General features: G+C 39.2%; 1 protein-coding gene across 1 annotated transcript in view; it reads right to left on the minus strand.

Annotated features, from left to right (window-relative positions):
* Positions 1-20,000, minus strand: part of LOC122817287 (medium-chain acyl-CoA ligase ACSF2, mitochondrial-like) — a 1,325,947-nt gene that overhangs the window by 230,286 nt on the left and 1,075,661 nt on the right. The window contains exon 12 of the mRNA XM_044090513.1: positions 4,093-4,244. Within this exon, the coding sequence (XP_043946448.1) occupies positions 4,093-4,244 (152 nt within the window). The remainder of the gene's footprint in view (positions 1-4,092; positions 4,245-20,000) is intronic.

A 20,000-nucleotide genomic window follows, 5' to 3' on the forward strand; every position in this document is an offset into this window, starting at 1 on the left:
ACACACACACACACATATATATATATATATATATATATATATATATATATATATATATATATATATATATATAAACTAAGAAATGAACTTCGTGACAATAACAGCATTCAAAAAATAGTAAATCACACCAACAACTCTTGTAGTACTTTAGCGCTTTCGTCTTATTTATTATCAAGACTTCTTCAGAAAGACATGTTTCATAACTATGAGCAATCATTTTCACTTCCTTTAAATACATTAGTTCTAGCAGGCCATTTAAATTAACAGCAGTTCCTTTCCAATAGTAAAGTGTGAACAGGCAGGGTGCTGTGTGCATTTTCATTAACATTACAATCGCAGTTACATAAGGTAAATTGATCAGACAGTAATAGCCTTGTGGTGCCATGTGCATACTAATAGGGATCATGTGCAAAAAGGGATTGTGTGCAAAAAAAGGGATTGTGTGCAAAAGCAAAAAAAAAAAAAAAATGTATTAAAAATATGGGGGAACCGGGAAGGATGAGAGTCATGCTGTGATAATTCTAATATAAATATGTAACTTATGAGTCCCTGCCTCCAAAGGTAAGTAAAGAAGGGCACGGAGGAAGGTGGAGGAGTCAGGTAGAGAGTCTTACTATGCTTGGGTATCAATGTGTATGTAAAGAAATGTGTGGGTATGCCACCTGATGGAGGAGTGGGAGAAATGTGGTGTGGACTTGAGGGGGGGCTGTTAGGGGGCTGCCCATGACAAGGAGTGTGGAGCATAGAATAATAGAGTGTCCCAGAAGACTGTCAGTGTGGATGGTACTGCCCGTGGGCTGGTTCAGATGGTATCACCTCTTGAATGGCTGTGTAAAAAGTGAGACCGGGGGGTTGTTGGTGGGGTCAGTGGGGGCTAGCCTGGTGACTGGGAGCATGTGTGTAGGGGGGAGGCAAAAGTCAGAGAGAGAGAGGAAACACATTATATTCACTTGCACAGTTGTAAATCCATAAACACATTAAATCCACTTGCACAATTCTTCAAACCCTCTTGCACAATTCTTCAAACCCTATCACATTTCAATCTCTATACCATTTAAGTGCACATTTAATGTTCAGTGTCTCATTGAGACCTGGATAGACATCAGCTCTCAGTTCTATCTGCCATTTTAATTCCCGGACTTGCAGGAATGTGTCCATGTCCCCTACAAATTCTGTTATTTTTTCCAGTGCTGTGAATTTGAATCCTGTGAAGTTTGGGCAAATAGCACTATGTTTAGCCAAGGCATTCAAGCTGTCCTGTTTGTGTATTGCTGCAATGTGTTCTTTAATATGGCTACTCAGCTTTCTGTTCATTTTGCCGATATAGAAATTCCCACAGTGTTCGCAGAAAGCACAGTAGACTACATTTTTTTGTGTTGTAGTCATAGTGGTCATGTAGACTGACAGTTCTGTTGTGGTGCGGGAAGATGACGTAGTTGTCTTTTCGTATGTGTATACAGGCGACACACTTGTCGCAGTCAGACATTCCAGGTTCTGTTGATACTTTGCTCTGTGGGGATGGGGTTTTATTCCTCTCGAACACACCACCAAAAGAAGAGGTTCATTTGAAACAGAAATTCGGGGATGTCCCAAGTAACTTTGTCAGACCTTTTTCTCCTCCCAAGATGTCCCAATTGTTGGTGAGGACCCCTCTGATTCCAAACATATCTGTGGAAATTGGAAGGGGGAAACTAGACACCCAGTCCTTTTTATTCGGTCCATTCTGTGCCCTTGCTGTGAATCCCTTTTCCAGGATTGGTGGGTACTTGGAGTGTCTGTGCTGTATGATCTCTTGGAACAGGTTATCCACTAAATACTCTGGGTATTTTCTTTCTAAGAACAAGTTTCTGAGGTAAAAACCTTCCTTGATGAAAGCCTTGTCCCTAAAAATGAGTCTAGATAACTGGATGAATTGTCCTTTTACAATATTATTTTTCATGAAATGGGGATGCTGGCTGCTGAACTCTAGATAGTTATTCCAGAAATTGGGCTTGTGGTAGATGTTGGAGTCAAACTGTTCACTTTCTGGGTCTATAGTGAGGTGGATATCCAGGAATTGAGTGGTGGTTCTGATATGTCCTACCGTGAGGGTCAGGAAGTCCAGACTCTGGAAAAGGGTTTCCAGAAAATTGCTCAGAGAAAGTCTGTCCCCCTTCCAGACAAAAAAGACGTCATCAATATAATGCCTGTACATTATGGTGTTGTTGAACCCGGGCAGTGATTCAATCTTATCCATTTCCCAGGCACTGAGGACTAAGTTTGCATATGCCGGGGCCATTTTGGACCCCATGGCTACCCCTTTCTGTTGGTGGTAAATCTTCCTGTTGAATTGAAAGAAGTTATTTCTTAATACTTTTTCTATTAACCTGCATACAGTATTAATCTTAGTCCTGCTTAAGTTGGAGTGCCTGTTCAGGTACTGTCTGGTGAGGGTCAGTCCTTTGGCATGGGGATGTTTGTGTAGAGTGCTTCTACATCTAGGGTGACCAGTAAATATTCCCCTCCATCCAGCCTTAGTTTGGAGATGTCATTTAGAAAAGCCCAGGAGTCCTTGGTGTAGTATTTGCTGTTCAGTACAATGGGGTTAAGGATGTGGTCCACGTATTGTGAAATCTTTTCTGTTTTTGTCCTTCAGTTCAATACCACATGGCGGAAAGGTGGATTTTCAGGGTTCTTGTGAACCTTGGGGATTCCAAAAAATTTTCTAAGGCTGGGTGTCATGACCTGCATGAAGTCTTTTTTGTCTTGAGAGATCTCATCCCTGAGGTACAGTTCCAATAGTAGGTTGTCAATTTGTTCCTCATCTGCAGGTCTCCAGCAGGGGTAGATGACATCTTTAACCTCACCACATGAGTTTTCTCAGAAAGCCATCATAAGGTACTGAAGAAAGGCTTTTTTTTCATCCCGGCGCAGAGGGCCAACACGGCGGATGTTATCCTGGACCTCAAGTGCTACCTGAGAAAGTTACAACTAAAATTAGATATACAACAATATGAAGAGGAAGAAGATGAGGAAAGCTCGGAAGATAACAACAGACCCCTTACCATGAACAGCCTGTACACTCCTGCACTCTGCAACACACTGAGCCTCTTTGTGAGTACCTGCAAAAGGGATATCAGGAAACTCCTTTCTGATAAGCCCTCGGCAAAGTGGTACAACCTGAACAGGAAAGAAAGACAGGCTTGGAAGGAACTGAGTCAGGACAAATCCATATGGATCATGAAGGCTGACAAGGGATCCGGGATAGTAGTGATGGAACAGGAGAGATATATCCAAACAATTGAAGCATTCCTCATGGACAACCAGTTCTACAAAAAGGTCAACATCAACCAGGTACAACAAAACTTTAAACAAATTGACAACCTACTATTGCACACAATCCCTTTTTGCACACAATCCCTTTTTTTACACACAATTCTTTTTTTTGCACACAATCCCTTTTTGCACACAATCCATATTAGTATGCACACAGCACCACAAGGCTGTTACTGTCTGATCAATTTACCTTATGTAACTGTGATTGTAATGTTAATGAAAATGCACACAGCACCCTGCCTGTTCACACTTTACTATTGAAAAGGAACTGTTGTTAATTTAAATGGCCTGCTAGAACTAATGTATTTAAAGAAAGTGAAAATGATTGCTCATAGTTATGAAACATGTCTTTCTGAAGATGTCTTGATAATAAATAAGACGAAAGCGCTAAAGTACTACAAGAGTTGTTGGTGTGATTTACTATTTTTTCAATGCTGTTATTGTCACGAAGTTAATTTCTTAGTTAAAATTTCTTCTCTTCGTTCAATATTTTTTTGAGTGCGGTTAATTTTAGATGTGTGTATATATATATATATATATATATATATATATATATATATATATATATATATATATATATATAAATGTGTGTGTGTATTATATCTGACCTTCAAATATGATGCTTTTCTGCCACACATCACTCAATCATGCTTAACTGACAAGTTCACTTGTAAAAGATTACAAATCTGGTATAGTGAAAGCATTACCATTTTATACTTCACCTTGGTAGCAGTTAGACATATGTTACTTATTGCCTGACAGTTGAGGTTCACCTACCCTGTTTTATACCATCGGTCAGCAGTTATAGCTTCTTCGGTTTTCTCTGGATCAGCCCAGTAGCCTAACATGTTGCAGTAACCACGGATGAAGATCTCTCCAGGTGTGTTTAGAGGTACTATAAGCCCTGTAATGGGGTCCACAATTTTAGCCTGAAAGAAATAAAAATAGTTTTGTATATAATGATTCATCTCAGTCACCAAATTTATATTGAGCAGGACAAAAAAAGCTGGAGCTCATACACAATTTATGCAACTTGACACATATTGTAGCAAGATAATAGAGTTCTGGCATCGTCCATTATTAAAAATGCAATAAGGATTCAACACATCGGGAACTGAAAGTTCAACTGCTGAATCCTACATTAAGGCACTGTATGAGCACATCCACTCATGCATGAATCGTGCCATCCCAGATAGAACCAAAATGCTCTCATCCAAAAAAAGGAAGCCAATATGGTGGTCCCCTGCCATAAACAAACTTTACAACAAAAGGAAGAAACTTTTGCAGAAAAGAGGAAAATCCCAGGATGCAAAAATCTCCCTTACTAGCCTCAGTAAGAAACTGAGATGCCTCATAAAATCCTCCAAAGCTAGTTACGAAAATAAAATTGCCAAAGATTCCAAAGACAACCACAAAGCATTCTATAGCTATGTCAAGAATCTAAATGGCAATGCTCAGATCTGCTCTGAGCTAAAACAGAATGGCATTAAATATACTGATCCAAAGGATATTGCCAATATCCTGGCAGATCGATTCAGTGCCAACTTCACCCCCTAAATGGCCCATCTCAATACCGGAAGATTGCCAAATTCCAGTAATAATAGCCACACAGGTACAAAACGCACTCTCTAAAGCCAAGAATACAGCATCCATGGGACCAGATGACATCCCGGGCTGTGTACTACATGAACTACAATATGAACTGGCACCTCACCTAAGTGTCATGTTTAATCATAGCCTCACCTCAGGTTTCATGCCCACTGAGTGGCGCAGAGCTACAGTTATCCCAATCCACAAGGGGGGATCCACCTTGGATCCCGGAAACTACCGTCCCATCAGTCTGACAAGTCTTATCTGCAAGGCCATGGAGCGTATTATCATGGAACTTATAAACAAAGACATTGGCAACCTTCAAACACTGGACCCCACCCAGTTTGGGTTTGTGAAGGGCCGATCTTGTCTCCTGAACCTGATTGACTTCTTTGAATCAGTCTCCAGAGCCATGGACAAGGGTAAGGTGGTCCACACAGCCTATCTAGACCTTGCCAAGGCCTTTGACACCATCCCCCACTCTGGAATCATAGATAAACTTACTAAGTTGGGCATTAATCCCTATGTCACCCAATGGGTTGCTAAATGGCTTACTGATAGAACCCACACTGTAAAAGTAGCCGACTCCAAATCCAGCTCCAGACAAGTGACAAGTGGAGTACCTCAGAGTTCAGTCCTGGGGCTGCTCTTGTTTGGCATCTACTTCTCTGAAGTACAGGTCAACACTAAGGGACTCTGGCTAACAAAGTTTGCAGATGACTGCAAACTGGGAGCTATTATTGAATCCCCAAATGATGTGGATACTCTACAAAAGGGCCTTACAGAAACAGATGCTTGGTGCCAGAGCCATGGGCTCAAGCTCAATGCCAAGAAATGTATTGTTATCCCCTTTGGGAAAAAACATGTATCCATGAATTACCATATAGGTGGCAGTACACTAAACACAGAAAGTGTGATAAGAGACTTAGGGACACAGGTGGACAGTGGTCTCACCTTCGATAACCACATCGCCACAATAGTCAGGAAATCCTTCTCTGTGGCACACCTCATCACGAAGGGCTTTTCATCCAGAAAAAAGGAGGTCATTGTCACACTGTACTCATCCCTCATTAGACCCATTATAGAATACAACACCCCATTTGGTATGTACCTCTCAAGACATCTGCAACAACTGGAAAGGCCTCAGAAATACCTCACTAAAAGAATCACAGGCCTAAAGCAGATGCCCTACACTGACCGCCTTAAAAACTCCAGCTATACTCTGTCGCATATCGTCTACTCAGAGGCGATCTCTGCTTAACATACAAGGCCATGTCAAACCCAGAGCTGTTGGACATGCTACACTTAAAGAAATCCCAATCCTTCAGAGCTACACCCTCCAGGGATCTAAACCTTGTCATCACAATAAACAAAACATGCTGGAGGGATAGGTGCCTGACCCAGAGACTCCCCAGACTCTGGAATAGATTGCCCATACATGTCAAGCAGAGTGCCTGTTTGGACCTCTTCAAGAGGAACCTTGATGATTGGATGGGAGAAAGGAAATTCACCCCAGGGATCACGTCAGTCGCCCTGCTAGATAGGGGTCCAGGAAAGTAAATAATGTGGGAAGAAATAGCCAGGGAATTGTTATGGCTAGGCTTGTATAGGCCCTAGGGCTGATAGCCTAGTACCAACCTATAAACCTATGAACCCATTTAAAACATTTCCAATTATTCCTAAAAAACATCAGTAAGGATGCCTAATTTCAAAATACATTGTTTTCTGTAATAAAAATGTATTTGCTTCCTGTTTATTAACAAGATGATACCACTAAGTTGAGATGCCCATTTTCAGGGGAGACTCAGAAAAAAATGTTTTCATTTAGTACAATAGTGAATACAAAAAAGAAGCATGCATGTTTAGTAATATGATTTATGGTATAGCTGTCATCTTAATATTTTTTTGAATTCTTTCTGAAACTGAATTGCATGAATTTAGTCATTGCCTTGGAACATAAGGCATAAGTCATAGTCAGCAAAAAGCCAGTAGGGGTGCCATGATCCATGCATCCCATTATATAGTAAATTCTGAGATTAATGCAGCATAGGAGTAAGGAAAAATCTCCCCCTGCACTGACAGTTTAGGAGGAAATGGCACTGTTTTCATCTGACTGGCTCTATCTGCTGAATCACAGTTTTTGTTTTCATTTTCTTGAGGCAAAACAGCTTATATCAACACTAAAAGAATATCTTCAGCCTACTTGTCCACCTTAGCCTGCTTATTGGCCTTTCTTTTCATGTAGTTCTGCCCCAGGATTTAGTAATACATTTTCCTTGTACATTTGAGTGAGTTTGATGCTATGCCTCATTAACTGGGAAGTAATATTATTGCTGGTTATACTGGAAGCTACTTTTTCGTTAATCTCAACTGTTGTGGACTTTTTTTGCAGATATTGATATAGTTGTTAATGGATTATTTAAAGCACTAGTCAATGTTCACTGAAGAAATGCATTTATCTTCAGAATAAAAAAGTGGCATCTTCCAGATAGTTAATTTAATTTTATTTATACTTTACAACAACACAAAGCATGTCTGTTTACTGAATGAAAATTAAATGAATAGGGAGCTGTAACATCTCATTACTTCAACAGCACATTCATTTAACACACATAAGCACACCCACATCATTCTTGTGAAATGCAATACAAAATGTGAACAATATGTACTCCAACAACAGTAAGGTGAAGATAGGTACCCCAAATTTAAATAAAAAGTAAGGTTCTTAGATGTTTAAATTAGCTTTGCTGCCACTGATATAGTTCAAAGACCCATTCTGCATTCTACAAATACTTGGTAAACTCAGTCTGACTCACTGAGAAAGGAGGCTATATATCCATTTTTATAAATAAGTTTTTCAAAATGAGGGATATGGAAACAAGCTGTGGGCATGAGGGACTCCGCACCTAGGTTGCAATAAAACTCACAAACTGCAGTGTTACTACATCCCTTCCATGTCACCACAAGAAAATATTCATATTTATGGGGACATGATAAAATGAAGTATTTAGGAGTATGGGTTAAAAAGGCTTCTGCTATGGCAGCTAAGGATATTTGGGAAGAGACTAAACAAAGATGAATACAAAACTGAGAAACTTGAAGCTATTGTTTATGGATATGGATAGTAAGGTACAAGCAGTGAAAATGTTTTTTTTGTCCCGTTAGCTTTATATACAGGTCAGGCATATTTTTATTGACCAGAGGAGGCATTGTGGACAGTAATTAATAAAGAGTTTATGTAATTTATCTGGGAGGGGAAGAAGGCAAGAGTTAAGTGTGATAAGATGATCTTTTCAATAGAACAAGGTGGTTTAGGATTACTTGATTTGAAGGCGTATGTTAGAGCTACGCAGTTAAGGTTCGTGTATACAATACAAGCTGAAGGCTATAATTAAAAGTGGTAAGGGTGGATGATGAAGCAGAATGAAAGTTCAAGAAATAAGGAGGGAGTGGATTTTGGATTCAGATTCTTAAGGAGAATAATAACTACTATTCTGAATATTAAGTCGCAGAAATTATTCAAAGACCTAAGCCAACACAGGAAAGGAGAAAGGGGATAGGGTTGACTGCAAGTAGGGGCACAGAAAATTGACAAGAAGGGTTTGGAATTTACTGGAGAAAACTAATAAGGACCCAAGATATTGGGAGCAAATAATGAGGGAGGGAAAGGCAAAAGAGTGAGATGAGGTTGAGAAGAAGTTTGGATTGCAGGTTAAGGACTGTCTTCCCTACCAAGGATTGATATAAGAGTACAGACAAAAACTAAGAGATAGCAGTATTCTAAGCAAAAGGCCTGCTCTGGTAGAGTTTTCAATTGAATCTAGATCAGAAACTACTGTTAAAAAAGATAATTAGTAAGGTATATAAAATATTGCATGATAACTGTAAGAATCATTTGGAGAAAGTTAGAAAAGATTGGGAAGAGATGCTGTAAAAACAGTTTACAAGGAAACAAAGGAAGGTTCATGGGTGAATACTAGGCTATCAGTCTGCAGACTCTTGCAAGCCTAGTCAATAACCAGAAGTCAGAATCAAACTTTGTACCACCAGAATTACCTGTTCTAAAGACTTAAACCTTGCCTGTGATATAAATAGGACCTGCTGGAGAGATAGGTATGTATCTCAGAGACTATCCCATCTATGGAACAGGCTCCCCATCCGTGTGAAGCAGAGTTACTCCCTAACCCAATTCAAGTGCAACTTGGATAATTGGATGGGAAACTGGAAATTCATCCCTGGTTTGGCACCTATGCCTTAAATGGACACAGGTAACCTGTAAATGGTTCATCTTCCAGGCCCAGGTGTACACTTATCAAATGTAACATAACTTGTCAGAGATTTGGGATGCATGGCTATGCTTAAAAAGGTCCTTGTGGCCATTAGCCTAGTAAACACCTAAGAACCTATGGAGTTGTATCGCTGATGTAAAGACCTTGACCTTATGACCAACCCTCCCCCACAGAGGAGGATATATGCATTGCCCCTAATTATGCAATAAAGTCCAGAAGGTTTAGGATTTTTGTTTGGAAGTGGTGCATTATTATACCCATAGCAGACTTCAAAGAATTTTTCCTTGGGTAGACAGGAAATGTTGAAGTTGTGATGAAGAAGAAAGAGATAACTGGGAACATATTTTTTTGGGAGTGCAATGAGTTGGCAGATTTTAAAAATTCCTTTCAGAGTAGTCTGTGAGAAATATTGGGTGCACAAATAGTTGTAACTAAAGAAATTATTCTTTTGAGCTCAAACAAGATCTGAATTGCCAAGAAATAGTAAGACTTTATTAAGGGGTGGCTACAGTGGTTCAGCAGTTAGCGTAGGTGCCTCACAGCAAGAGGTTCTCCAGTTCTATCCTCGGCTGGGGTGCTTTCTGTGCGGAGTCTGCATGCACTCCCTGTAGTCATGTGGGTTTCCTCCGGGTACTCCGGTTTCCTCCCACATCCCAAAGACATGCTGTAGGTGGATTGGACACTCTAAACTGGCCCTAGGTGTGAGTGTGTGTGTGCCTTCTGTGGAAGGTTGGGCGCCGGGATGGCAACTCGACACCATAAAAAAGCTCCACTGCCAATCATGAGCAGACAGGTGATCCACTGTGGCGACCCCTAACTGGGAAAAGCTGAAAGAAGAAGAAGTAAAACATTATTAAGTTTTGTTCTGTTGGCTGCCAAAAAAGCAATGAACAGAAACTGGAAATCAAGGTTTAAACCAGCTGTGTCTGAAATATTCGCTATTGTAAAAGAGATAAAACAAGTGAAAGAAGGCTCTTTAGAAAAGGAAAGGAATTTGTGGGTACAATACATGCCGAATAATGCTCAGGAGGAAGATGAGTGAGGTCTAAGCAAAGCCAGGAATTCAGACATTTATGTAATTTTAGACTAAACATATGTGATGTATAATGTAAGTAAATGGAAAAATGTTAGTGTGGTTTATTTTATTTTCTATTAACGTATATGGCCTATGTCTTATGTGATTATTTAATGCAGTTGTTAAAAAAACAAAAGTTGAGACAGCAGAGGATTTTTCCAGTGATTCCATTGTATGTTTTTGACAGCAGCAAGCTGATATACACTTCTGGCATATTTATGAATGTATTCATTCACTTGTTCCCAGACAGATATCTATGGTCTACAGTCATGCAAGTGGCTTCACTGATGTGTGTGTGTGTGTGTGTGTGTGTGTGTGTGTGTGTGTGTGTGCGTGTGTGTGTGTGTGTGTGTGTGTGTGTGTGTGTGTGTGTGTGTGTGAGTAAGTTATTTGGTTACTTCAGCCAACAGTTGTTATGATGTAAAGGAAATAATTGATCATAGCAAACAGGAACATTATCATATGAGCCATGTTCTCTGTGTATGATCCTTGGTTTCCTTGTTTTGTTGACTGTTGACAGTGTGTTTATTATTTGTCTGTAAATAAACTGACAATGTGAAAAAGAAAAATCAAAGAATATGAGAAAAGAACTGGAAAACATATAATCTTTCCAATACTGGAAAATACTTTTCACTGAATGACCTAAATTATCCCTGCATTGACTGCAAACAATTATACCTCAGCCAGTAGATGGATGGAAAAACTACTAAACTTCATAAACATTAACAATCTCATACAGACAGCAAAAACTGATGAGACAGAAACAAATTCACTGTTATCCTGACAAACATCCCTGGCAGCTGTGGTAAATTAAACTTTACTCCTACCCTCTTTTAACTGCAATCTCAGTGCCACAAATGTTATTAAATACACCAAAACAAAACTAATAACAAATGATACCATCTTTAAGAAATTTTCAGATGGCAATGTTGGTACACGGAACAGTTGCCTTACATCAATTAATAGGGACTATATATTAAGCCTTCCCAATAGCAGCCTATTGATTAATTATACATGTTCCCTGGTGTAACTGGAGAGGGTTCAAAGATTTATTAAAAGATGATAAAGAGTTTCAGTGCTTGTCATATGTTAAAATGGTTTCAGTGCTTGTCATATGTTAAAGACTACAAGTCTCTATTTCTTTCATGTCTTTATCTTACCACTTTTTACAATAGACAATATGCATGACAATGCAAAGCATTAAAGGACCACTTACTGTTTTTAACCTTTTGCTCAGTACACCCCCCCATAACCTGAATACAAGATGATACTGAAACAGTAAAAATTAATATCAATCATAATGTGAAGCATTACAACTTCATATCAAAGATTTATGTGTATATAATAAACTTTTCCTCTGCAGTTAAATTCAGCCCATCAGTACATACTTTCAAGAAGTGAAAACATGACAACATGGGCATCACGTGAGCACCCTTTAGTTTAACATGACATCCAACAGTTCTTGAGATTGTTCAAAGCATCCAATGAAAGTGTAATGAGATGTTAAACAGAATCAGTAAGCAGGATGTAATAGAAGAGTAACCACCATCATCATCATCACCATCATCAACCTCTTTTTCCCATTTTCTCCATGAAGTTGAGGGGGGTGCTTGTTAACTGACACATTCACCCTCAATTCAATGCCACACTCCTGCCTTCTTCAGCACTCATGCCTTACTAGCACAGATCTTCTCTCATACAATCCATCCACTTTTTTGCTGGATGCCCTCATTTCCTCTTGCCTTCTTCCTGTCTGTCCCAAATCTTCTTCACCAGATTGTCTTCTGCTTTCCTGCACATGTGCCCATACCACCCATCGTAATCTGTTCTCTTTGATCTTTTCTGCAATTGAGACCTACGTTGGCTTATACTCTTACATCCTAATTTCTTCATCTCTCCCACAATGTGCATCTTAGCACCGATCTCATGTACTGTATCCACCCGTTGAGTAGATGATTAGTTCATTTACTAGAAGAGTAGCCCATAAATAAAATATCTTAAACATAATGTAAATATTTGCATTTCTCAGCCTGCCATATTTTATGCTTTTCATTTTTTTTGTCACGCTAGCTTTGAAGGCTTGGATGCATATTAGCAATTGCTTTCATTTTATTTTGATGTTGCTCTATAATACTCACTGTTTGGCTGTCTGATTTAAGACTACTAAAGAAAGGTATGTTGTTTATAATGCTTATAATTTATGATTATTATAATTATACAATACTAAATTAGACTATTTTTCTAAATGGTGATTTATCTTATTTATAGACAACCCTTCTTGGAAATGATAGTTGTATTCATTAACCTATTGCTTCCGACATGAACATACTTGACAGAAAAGTTGTGTTGCTATGTAGCATTTATCTCAACTGAACACTTACATGCAGTTCTGAGGTTAGTATACTTATCAGAGTGTTTAAAATAGTATTTCTGCAGCAGTGGTACAGATACTTACCACAAACTAATTTGTATGTCTGCATGGGTATGTATCTGCATACATAAACATATAGGACAAGATTCCAAAATAGCTGCTCTCATTGTAAGTCTGCCCTGATTCCAAAAGACTTGCTCTCAGTGAAAGTGACTTACTTTGGTGTAAGGCCTATACATAAACAGGCTTACTATGGTGAACAGATTCCAAAACACAGTGCTCTCAGTGTAAGCGGTTACTTACACTGATAGCAAGTCTTTTGGAATTGGGGTCCAGGTGTATCCATAAGGAATTTTAAAGAAAAAAAGTGTTTATTTTGATCTGTCCATCTTACCATTTTGTTGTACTATTCAACTTAATTATGTGGATATTGTCTTAAGTTCCATTCTAAACTTCAATTACAAAAACAGGGCTCTGACATCTAAATCTGCATAATTAAACCTGACCTTATGCTTTAAAGTAATAACCCCCCCCCCTTTTTTTAGGTATGTGATGTAATTAACAGACATGGCTCCAATAAGTGTTTCCATCTAGTTAATTTTACTGTAGCCCTTTAGTCCCTCCTGATTTTCCAGTAGCCAATCATACCTCTGCATTGCAATGGCATATGTAAATATGGCTAATCAGGAGCTGCAGTGTTGTGAAAATTCAGTTTCCCAACAAGGCCCATCCTATTACAATATAATACATCTCCATAGTACCCTGTTGCTTTCTTTTTCAAAATCGATGCAGTGGTACAGCGGTAGCATTGTTGCCTCACAGCAAGAGGTTCTCCTGTTTGATTCTTGGCTGGAGTGCTTTCTGTGTGGAGTCTGCATGTCCTCCCCGTGGTCGAGTGACCTCCGAAAGACATGCGTGAATGGGTGTGCCTTTGCTGAAGTTTGGGTGTCGGGCTGGCAACTCGGCACCATAAAAAAAAAAAAATCGACTGCCAATCATTAGTGGACCGGAGTTCTGCTGTGGCGACTCCTAACCGGGAAAAAACGAAAAGACAAACAATGAATAAGAAACAAGGCACCGAGGAGATTTTTAAATGTTTTAAAAACATTTAGATCCACTGCCAAGTACTAGACCACTCAATCTACTCCCAATGCAGAAGAAATAGAAGAGGTGATAAAGATGAGTCCATTGCTATCATTAGAAGGAGACTGTCATATTGACAAGTAAGTACTGTCTCCCTCCCACTGTACATTTGACTGCATTTTAATGTGTGTGTGTGTGTGTGTGTGTGTGTGTGTGTGTGTGTGTGTGTGTGTGTGTGTGTGTGTGTGTGTGTGTGTGTGTGTGTGTGTGTATGTGTGTGTGTGTGCAGATGCATGTGAATATTAAGCTACATAACTTAAGCATAAGGAATATGTTAGAGCCTTGTGGTAGTGGACTTATGCAGAAGTATGTCTATGTGTTTGAAGCTAAGTAGGCATTTTCTTCCTTTTATAATCAATCCTTACCTAAGGCTAATAGCTCACTGCCTTGGAAGACAGCTAAGGATTATTATAACACCTATTTTTAGTGATATGGTAGTTTTCAGTGAGTATGAGGATCTCTTCTCACCATATTAGAATGCAAGCACTAAAGTAGCATAGGAATTATATGTCGTTTCATTAGGAATGAAAGTTACAAAGAAAAGGTCAAAATGTGACAATGCTTTCTTTTATGTAGATTGTATAAAAGATGAGAAAAATCTTGAAAGAAATGATAGGTTTAAGTGGTCGCTCTAAATACAGATGGAAATGAATCAAGGATTCCCTGATTTGTCATAGTCGATACGATACATGACAGTAGTAGTGTGGGTGATCAAAATGCATGGACAGTAAACTCATGTGCTAACCACAAAGGTTTGCATGAGGTGATGAACAACACCAAGTTGTCCAGGCTTTTCAGGCTTTTCATTTTTCTAGGCTGCTGGTTTTGTGAATGGTTCATTGCTGCTAGTTCCATAACTATATTTTATGCTATGTTGCTCTCAGGGTGTTATGTATTTTGCCATGTTTGTTTCAATAAAGCATTAGTGATCTTGGTAGTAAGAGTATAAATATGCACCAATGGATTTATAGGATGATAATAAGATATGGCAGAAACAGGAGAAGGTACCACGTATACACCCTGAGCTGTAAAATTTTCTTTTTTTCTCTACATTTATGAATATTAGCAATTTTGCATATTAATATCTATTTCTCAGGACCTGTACAACTAGAATTACAAAGCAAGGAACATGTTGGAAACTAACATGAAGTGGTAAATGTGGACACTGAAATTAGCATGCATAATTCTTGAATAATTGACCTGAAAAGTGTTTGTAGAGCATTATGGAAATTACAAAATCTTCTCATTAACAATACAAACATGGAGTGTGATAATGTCATGCTAGGGTTGCCTGTGCAAGCTGTGTCTTGTAGACAAAAGACAACAGTAAGAGAAGTTGTATAAGATAAACGTATCCAGTATAACTGTTTAGTTTAGGTGCAAGTCGTTAATATCAGTACTAATATCTCATGAATGCTTGGTCTTGCATTAGGAAACAAGTTGGCATAATAAGTTGATATGACCAGGTACTTATGCACAATGAAATAACCTGGGGGATGTACAGGGCTGGAATTACTAAATAGTACAAAAAGTTATGAGAAAATATAATATTTCCCACACCTCCTTTAGCAACTAAAACAATCGAGAGTTAAATCCTATCATGTTGTGGGCCTACAGAAGTGATGGGTGTTACTAAATAAATGACAGTAAAATGTGGCAGGTAAAATGAAAATGTGCAGTGATACAACTGTTTGTTTGAGGCATAAGTTATTACTAGTAGCAGTATTCCATTGTTAAGGATAATATTGCAGGAATGTTATTTTGTGTAAGGGAGCAATCTATGTGTGTTGGAGACCATGAAATGAATGACAATAAACTCACTTAGGTAAGAAAAACAGCTGGACAGTCCTTCAGTAAAAGAAAATATAACAAAGCAAACCTAGTTTTTGTTTCCTGCCTTGTCAACCATTTTGTTTGCCATACTTTACCAATAAAAATTTGTATAACCCTTCTTTTATATGGTTTATGCTTAGGAGGCCTGAAAAAGGAACATCATAAGATATGGTTAGAACTGGCTGACAAGCCATTGGGTCTACTAACAGTGGCAGTTCCAGATTTATTTTCTTGCTCTGGTACAATATGGAGATAGTATCAAGATGCTGGGGCACTTGAAGATGAAAAATATATATATAAAAGATACATACAGTTCACTTCTGTACTAACTAATACTAAGTGAAGTACTAACTAAGTGAAGTACTCACCAAGTGAAGTGAAGGGTTTCTTTCTTTACAGAAATTCAATTCTGAAACCAAACAAAATATTACAGTAGCTGTCCCAGAATAATGGACCCAGTTCCAAAAGATTTTCTCTCAGTGTTAAGTTTGTTTAGATCTATGCATGCAGATAATTTTCATCCTTAGTATTTAAACATCTTCTACCCCTTCAGGCCACTGCTAACCATAATAAATCCTTCTCTTACCACCACATACAGACAAAACTAACTGGTACATTTTTTAATCTAAAAAAGACCTCTGACACTTTATATCTCTTAACTTTTCATAAACCAACTGGACTTATTTGACATCCTCATGACAGCCTGCTACAAGCTGGCAATTATCTAAACAAAAGAATCTTTATACATTTAAACTTCACAACACAACCTCCACCATTCACAGCCAATGTTCACAAGGCAACCTCTAAAGAATTACATTTCCATTAGGAGTTCCTGGAGGCTAAGGCCTTGAACTATTACTGTTCATACCATTATCAACGGCCTGTCTCCAACTTAAAACAACTATTTTATATAAAAATTACCTAGTCTTCTTTAGAAGTGGTTCCCCACTCTCCAATATATGCATAGGTATATATACATACACACACAGACACACAGACACACACACACACACACACACACACACACACACACACACACACACACACACACACACACACACACACACACACACACATATGCACGCACGCACGCACACACACACACACACACACACACATACACACACACACAGACTAGGATTTTGGGGAATGTAAGAGAGGTGTTCCATGGTGATATAACATTAAGGGTCTATATTAGATAAACAAAATTTTGAAAGATCGATTGTCATATGGTCGACACTATATGATCGAACTTTCAAAAGTTTGAATATCTAGTAAAAAAAATAAACTACACAAAACACCTACCTGAATGTTTTAAGCAAGGGGGGCAAGCCTCCCTGCACCCCCACACCCCCCGCTCTTTAAATATACCAACTCTGAGATTGCACTACAATGCAGAAAAGGGAAATCTTCCCATTCCATGGTGTACGGAAATCTCCATTATGACGTTGGAACATTCACAAATCCGATCATATGGTGTCGACCATATGACACTCGGAATTTTGAATGTTCGAACATTCAATATAGACCCAAAATTAATAGCAGGCATAAATATGACTGTTCATCCATGCTCAGCTGTCATATCTAAATTGCACTTACAACTTAGAGCTGTAATTTATTTTATTTATTTTATCTTGCATTTACTTACTAGGAATGCTCATCTGGGCACCATGATAATCCCCTTTCACTGGATGCCTGCAGAAAATACCTCCACAAATAGATTACAAGGTTTGCCCAGTGGTATACCCCTTTAAGCAATGCCAACCTTAGGTAAGCAGGTTTGCCCATAGATTAGCCTTTTTAAAACCGTCCAATCATGGCAAAGTGTGGGAAATCAGCCCTACTTAAACCCAACGGGTGGGAATACATCTCATAACTGGTTGTATCTTCCCCTTGCAGGCACCATGTCAGGAAGGGGAGAAAGAGTGTGCTTTTGGGTGCAGCGCTGGGGCATCCAGGAGTCCAGAGTCATGGCAGGACTCCTTGTCAAAGTCCATGAGCAGAGACTGCTGCAGGGCCAGTAACAGGGTTCCCAATATAAAGCAGAAGCCTGGGAACATTTCGCCCATGACCTCACCAGTGCCACTGGCATACCCTGAACTGGTGAGCAGGTCAGGCATCACTATGCAGACCTGAAGGGGTGAAAGGGGGATCTCCTGGATCAGTGGATCCAAAAGGCTAGGATGGCAGGGGTAGTCCCAGCTGTGTGTAAGAATCACTCCACTACCTGTTTAATAGTTGCCAGCTCATGTATATTATGGATAGGTATAGCTAAATAAACCTCTTATGTCCTTCACAGCGGCAAGTGAGCAGGCCGCGAACCAGGAGGCCCATGGATGTCACTTGGAGAAGTTGCGATGCAAGGCAGGTAAGTAATACTCTTGCATGTACTGTCATAGGAAATAAATCTAAAAGTATTAGTAAGTTAATTGCCAGTATAAAGCCTATATTGTTTAAGAAAAGTACTGCATACATCAGAGAATATGGCAGGAAGAGTCTCATATAGGTTGTATGTAAATAAAAGCATAATAGCCTGACAGTAAAGGTTTAACTGCTGGACTGCATATGTTTACTCTGGTATCATATGGTAATTTAGATTTGCAATCACTTAATAGCACTGCTGTATTAAGCACTGTTATCCGCACTGTGCAACATACATAAAATGTGTAGGAATGTCTGTATATGACTGGTGTAATCCCCAGAGGTCATTTAGCACAACTGAGAGTCACATAGACAGAAAACAGTGAAAAAACATACAACTAAATCTGAATAGCACACTCAGCTGAGATGTGAACTGTTGTATCTTTAGCACACACAGCCATGGTTCGAATCCTGGGAGTGGTAGTAGTCTGCATACAGAATCATACCCCACAACTGTACAGATATGTCCAGAATGTCCAGTAAATTGACCCATATCTGCTGCCTGTCACTCTGTCCCCCTGGGAAATCAGTGGGATGATCACAGATGTATAGGCAGCAAACAAGAAATACAATTGATTGTTACACATCTATAAGAACAAACCTGTCACTCTAGCAACTCCCCAAACTGTTATGAGAGTAATATGGCAAGTATGTCCCATCTACACCCCCATGTTGTCAAGCTGTGACCAGAGTGTGGGCAGTAACAGAGTGAGAGGTATGTGCATAATAATAATGTGGAATCTGGTACTTTGTATGGCAACATTCAGGTAGTGCTAACAAACATTGCTCCCACAGGTCTGTCAGATATGAACACTGTGCCCAGAAATAAAAGAATGATACCCTGTACTGTTTACTTTGGTTTTGTATGACATTGTGAGTGTTGCAGTTGCTCTGAATAATAAGGTATTACTCATCACTGTCACCCACACTGTGCTACATAATATAACTGTCTAGGAAATCCTGTATAAGAATGTTATAATACAAGGTCAGAATGTAAAACCACAGGAGAAGTATAAGACAGAAATAAGATAAGAGATATACAGCAATATCTATATAGCACATCCAACTGTGATGGACAGTGTTTTAGTTTTAGCAGACACAGCCATGGTCTGAATCCTGGGAGTGGGAGTAGGCTGCATACAGAATCATACCCCACAACTGTACAGATAAGTCCAGAATGTCCAGTATATCGGCCCATATCTGCTGCCTGTCACCCTGTCCCCCTGGGAAATCAGTGGAATGATCCCAGATGTTTAGGCAGCAAACAGGAAATGCAACTGATTGACACACTTCTATAAGAACAAACCTGTCACACTAGCAACTCCCCAAAATGTTATGAGAGTAATAAGCCATGTATGTCCCATCTACACCCCCATGTTGTCAAGCTGTGACCAGAGTGTGTGTAGTAACAGAGTGAGAGGTATGTGCATAATAATAATGTGGAATCTGGTACTTTGTGTGGCAACATTCAGGTTGTGCTAACAAAAATTGCTCCCACAGGTACGTCAGAGACGAACATTGTGCTGACAAATAAAAACTTGATACCATGTGCTGGTACTGTTTACTCTGGTATTGCATGGCATTGTGAGTGTTGCAGTTGCTCTGAATAATAAGGTATCACTGAACACTGTCACCCACAATGTGCTACATAATATAACTGTCTAGGAAATACTGTATAAGAGTGTTGTAAGTCACTAAAGGTTGTAGAGGGTAAGAGGGCGATAGTCTACATATGTCCCAGTTCACCTGCATGTGGTAAAGACATGGCCAGAGTCTGTGTAAAAAGAGATGGGCAGGTATGTGCATAACATCAACCTGGAATCTGGTAGTATGTGTAGAAACAGTGTTAACAAACAATTCCTCTACAGGTATACCAGGTAAGAGGTGTATACTGCAGGTAAAATCAGTCCATGTATATAGTTGTTGACAGCCATACCACTGTCCAAACTAAGGCAATAGGGTA

The sequence above is a fragment of the Protopterus annectens genome, chromosome 12.part0 (assembly GCF_019279795.1).
Source record: "Protopterus annectens isolate FY-2018-M chromosome 12.part0, PAN1.0, whole genome shotgun sequence".
Classification (NCBI taxonomy): domain Eukaryota; kingdom Metazoa; phylum Chordata; order Ceratodontiformes; family Protopteridae; genus Protopterus; species Protopterus annectens.